Source organism: Octopus bimaculoides, chromosome 10 (assembly GCF_001194135.2).
Source record: "Octopus bimaculoides isolate UCB-OBI-ISO-001 chromosome 10, ASM119413v2, whole genome shotgun sequence".
NCBI lineage: Eukaryota > Metazoa > Mollusca > Cephalopoda > Octopoda > Octopodidae > Octopus > Octopus bimaculoides.
In genome coordinates, this window is record NC_068990.1 from 63,878,588 (window position 1) to 63,884,094 (window position 5,507).

Consider the following 5,507-nt stretch of genomic DNA (forward strand, 5'->3'; position numbering starts at 1 on the left):
CACACAGGGTGTCTTTTTAATTTTTCCCATTACTTCTTGTTTTCCACGTTTTCATCCCTTTTCTTCTCTACTTCCACCTTCTTCTATTACACCACTGAACAAGTGAGAAATCACTAAGAAAACTGTACAATAATACATCTTCTTCATAATGGTTAATGGTAGCAGAAGCTTCATGGAGTGTGCAGATGAAGAGAAAAATATAGCCAACAGCAAAAAATAACTTCTAGAATTTTTAGACACATATAATATTTAACAATTATACTAAGTGGTCTACATACCAATCCTCTTCATACCAGCTCCTCCAAGATTGCCTCTGCCTCCATTAGGAAACTTCTTATTTTGAAGATTTCATATTTAAACTCAACCCTTCAATCATAATTCTGTGTAAGATCCTTTTTGTTTAACAATTACCAAAAAAATTCTTGCAGAGTTATTTTGCTAACTCCTAAATTCTTGATTATTTACAGAAATATGTTAAATATTTTATTAGAAACACTCTAACAAAAGTGTTCAGGTTCTAATCCAACATAGGTATTAACATGTTTCATTTCCAAAGGTTAACCAGTTTAAAGGAATTGCAGCTATATAAACAGCTGTTCAACTTTTCATGAAATAAACCACAAATGAAAATAAAAAATAGATAAATAAATAATGAAAGATAAATGTAAAAAAATTAAAATGAAATAAAAATAAAAAGTAAAATACCACAAAATGTGTCCAACCCTTCTAAAAATTTTGCATATTTTTGTCAGGAAATGGAACAGCTTGCGAGTGAACAGTCTGAAGAGCAAGGAAAAACTGCACCCCCTAGTAGTACAATTAAACCTTTCCATCGACTAATTAGTGACCATAAAGACGTAGTGAAGGTTGTCATTCAGCTGGGCTCAGCAATTAGTACTTACAAAACAGAAGTACAAAATATGTTAACCAACTTCTCCAAATATTCAGAACTTTGGACACAGGTAAGTTTTTATTAACCTACCTAATCTTGTTTCTATCCTTGTTTATGGTCTCCAGGTTTTGGGCTGTTGTGAGCTTCATCTTGCACGTCTCTATCTTCTAATGTCTTCATCCTTTTGTCCCTTTTAGTTCCTTCTGTATTACCATCAGACTTTTCTGTTCCTCTTCTAGCTTTTGTTTCCTCCTCATCTCTTCTTCTTCCATCTCTCTTTCTTATATCCATTTTCTTGCTTTACTTTGCTATCTCCTCATGTTTTCCTCATCCACATCTTCCCTGTTCTTCACTTCCACATTTGTCTTCCATTATATTTTCTCTCAGCAAATAACAAATCACCAATAAAACTCTACATTGATATGCCTTATCAACAAGGCATGAAATTGTCAGAGAAAGTGAAAAAAAAAAAAAAAACATCTAAAAGAGGTCAAACATTATCAAAATCTTTTCAGGATCCTTCTGAGAGTGTTAATGAGTTTGTGACACAGAATCCAATTCTGACCGATTATGAAGAGAAAATCAAATATTTACAGGTAAGCCTTTTCTCGTCTCTCTTTTACTGTTGTTTAGCTATTACTTAATTTGTGAAAGAAGGGTAAGGCTCTTAGCTAAAACAGTCCCTCTCGGGCTTGACTAATGATATTAAATATGGTTGATACACAGTTCAAACTTTTATAAAGTAAAATACTGCCAGGAAGAGGGTTCTAGAAAGTTGTAGCTTAGGGAGGAAAGGAATGACTGATATAATTAGTATTGCATTTAGAGGAGGACAAAATGGAAAGAAACGGAGAAAGTGTGTTGGCAAGCTTAGATAGGAATGGTGCACAGCTTTTTTTTTTGAAGAGCAGAACGGTGGCAGTAATGATAGCAGCAGTGGTGATATTAATAATATTAGTAAGAGACACTGTTGCCCTGGATATCCATATTGGTTCTGAAAATGTTAGTTGTAATGAGTATAGTGATAATGTTGATATTGATCATCATAATGTTGATGAAATTCTAGAAGGAACTTATTTTTTTGGTGATAACAAAAGTAAGTTGACCAAGAGGTTGATGATTGTTTTGAGTATAACAAACATGCTAATTATGATGTTGATCATAATGGTTATACTAATTATGGTGGCTGCTGTTTAGCCAATGTTAATGCTGGTCAAATAGATCTATGAGCAAAGGTTTTCCAGAGGTGACCATCCCATCTTTTACATTTGAGCAGGTAACCCAGGACATCTTCTTCTATGACATTAAAGACTGATTTGAGAGAGATTTGGCTGCTATGTCTTTGTAAGTTGTGGAACCATGTAGATGCTCTCTTAGACTTTTGTTTGATGCTTCCATTGATAATAGATATTGTAGTAAATTAGATGATAACAACAGTATGATGAATGCTAATAACAGTATTATGATGAATGCTAATAATGATATCAGTAATTATTCTCTCTCCCTCTCTCTTTTTGTCTCACTACAGAGAATGGAACAAGAGGTCGAGGAACTGGACTCAACATATCAAGTTGGATCAATTGTCTTCGAGGTTGACACCCTTAAGCTGGCACTTCTTGCTGAAAACAAAGCATGGCAGCAGGCATATGCCCGTGCACTGAATGAGAAGTCCAGTGAGGAAATGAATGAGATCCTTGCATTCTTTGACAATACTATGAAGCGGTTATGCCGGCCACTGAAGGACTTAGATGATGTTCGGGCACATATGGCAGCACTGAATGAAATTCGAGAAGCTGAGGTGCGGATTGACATGACAATTGCACCAATAGAAGAGACATATGCCATGTTAAACAAGTACAATTTGGTTTTCAATGATGGAAATGCTGAAAGAGTGGATTCATTGAGCTATGGCTACTTCAAACTAAAAACTCAGGTAGGTTTTAACCTTTAGCACACTGTAGATGCATCATGTCTATGTAAGAGATTTCTCCCTTGTAGTAACAGAGCAGTGGCAGGGGAAACAATTCTAGAGGGAATGAAGTGTACTAAAGGTTACCAATGTTCTGAAAAACAAAAGCATTTCATTTTAAATAATAAATATTTATGTACATCACTACAAATATTAAAAATATTCTATTTGAAAAGAATAACAATCAAGCTTATAATTTAATGTAAGTATTCCTCTAGTAAATTCATCACAAATTCCATGCTTTTTGTTGTCTATTTTAGGGTTGACTTTAATATTTCTTTTTCATTATTAATATTATTTCTTCTGTGGAGCTGCAATGGCCCAGTGATTAGGGCAGCGGACTCGCGGTCATAGGATCACGGTTTCGATTCCCAGACTGGGCGTTGTGAGTGTTTATTGAGCAAAAACACTTAAAGCTCCACGAGGCTCCGGCAAGGGATGGTGGTGAACCCTGCTGTACTCTTTCACCACAACTTTCTCTCACTCTTACTTCCTGTTTCTGTTGTGCCTGTAATTCAAAGGGTCAGCCTTGTCACACTGTGTCACACTGAATATCCCTGAGAACTATGTTAAGGGTACACGTGTCTGTGGAGTGCTCAGCCACTTGCACGTTAATTTCACAAGCAGGCTGTTCTGTTGATCGGATCAGCTGGAACCTTCGACGTCGTAAGCGACGGAGTGCCAACAACAATTATTTCTTCCATGAGGGTGATGAGCAGGTAGAATTGTTAGTATGCTGGGCAAAATGCTTAATGGCATTTCATCTGTCTTTACGTTCCAAGTTCAAATTCTACTGAGATCTAGTTTGCCATCCATCATTTCGGGGCCAATAAACTAAGTACCTGCTGTGCACTGGAGTCAACGTAGTCAGCTTACTCCTCCTCCAAAACTGCGGGCTTTGTCTCAAAATTTGAAATCATTATATATACAGGGTGCGATGAATAAACTGTTGTCTAAGTTACACAAAAATTAAAATAACACTAACATCTCATTTCAACAGATAGATTTACAAAAATTACATTAAAATATCTTGAAATAGTAAAGAGTAAATTTATTCAATAAAATCGCCATTGCCTTCAACTACAGCCTCCAGACAACTTTGGAACCTCCTGCAACTCTTCTGGACAGTCATCTTGTTTAAATTGGTGAATGCTGCCATAATCCTTGCCTTCAGTTCATCTTTGGTGTCACAAGGAATTTTGTTGGTCTCTTCCTCAACTGTGCCCCACACATAATAACCAAGGGGGTTGCAGTCTGGAGATTTAGGTGGCCAGATGTCAGGGTTGATGTGGTTGCATAAATTGTCTGACAGCCATGACAAGGTTCTAGTACTTGTGTGGCATAGTGCAGAGTCCTGTTGCCAGACACAGGGTCTTCCAGCAGTCATCCTTTTGACCTTGGGCAGCACTACCACCTCCAGGTGCTTGATGTCAGCCTGTGTGTTGAGTCTGAGGCCATGTGGGAAGATAAATAGAGGCATAATGTTGCCATCACTAGTGATCACTTCAAACACCATGATGTTGACTGGATGATTGATTTTTACCACTCATGGTACCCATTTATATTGGAGCTTCTGGTGTTTCATATTGGAGCTTCCAGCACAAATTCTAAGCAGTCCAGCATGTCATCTCCAAATTTCTGGCAGAGTGAATTGTGTCATGGTGCTGTTTTTCTCACAAATGGTGCCCAACTGACCCTACTATACTGTGTATTTGACAAAATCAAAAACAAACAATGCACATACACAAAATTAAAACTACAAAAAATGGTGACAATTTGCCCATTACACCCTGAATATATGTATATATATATATATATCATCATCATCGCTTAACGTCCGCTTTCCATGCTAGCATGGGTTGGACGATTTGACTGAGGACTGGTGAACCAGGTGGCTACACCAGGCTCCAATCTGATTTGGCAGAGTTTCTACAGCTAGATGCCCTTCCTAATGCCAACCAATCTGAGAGTGTAGTGGGTGCTTTTACGTGCCACCGACACGAAGGCCAGTCAGGCGGTACTGGCAATGGCCACGCTCAAAATGGTGTATTTTACATGTCACCTCCACAGGAGCCAGTCCAGCGGCACTGGCAATGATCTCGCTCAAATGTTTTTTCATGTGCCACCACCACAAGTGCCATGAAGGCGACGCTGGTAACTATCACGCTCAAATGGTGCTATTTACGTGCCACCAGCACGGAAACCAGACAGCTGCTCTGGTATGAAATATAATAACAAAAGGGTTTAAAAAAAACACTCTAACCTAGCTAGCAACCAAATCATATATTCCTCAGATTAATATCTCACTGTCTTAACTCCAACTTCCTGCATGATGAAGTACTACATGAGACTGAATCACTCAGCCAGTCCTGAAACATATGATGTGACGACAATCATACCAACCCTGCTTACATTCATTTCAAAAGAAAGTAAGAAATTTTCCAATGTGGATTGGACTTGTGAATCAAAAAATTTTCAACGGAATTACAAGTTAAAGGAAAGAACATTAGATAGTTGCAGAATTACATACATCTGGGAGGAAAAAAAGAGAGAGGAATGCCACGGCAGGGACACCTTTACTGACAGTCTGCCAGATCAGGGTTGACACCTAAATGTGTATATATATATATATATATATATATATAT

The 5,507-nt window shown here is 37.6% G+C and overlaps 1 protein-coding gene across 1 annotated transcript in view; it reads left to right on the top strand.

Moving 5' to 3' along the window:
* Positions 1-5,507, top strand: part of LOC106877714 (dynein axonemal heavy chain 5) — a 444,169-nt gene that overhangs the window by 88,597 nt on the left and 350,065 nt on the right. The window contains exons 24-26 of the mRNA XM_052971252.1: positions 753-962; positions 1,408-1,488; positions 2,421-2,825. Coding sequence (XP_052827212.1) covers positions 753-962; positions 1,408-1,488; positions 2,421-2,825 — 696 coding nt within the window. The remainder of the gene's footprint in view (positions 1-752; positions 963-1,407; positions 1,489-2,420; positions 2,826-5,507) is intronic.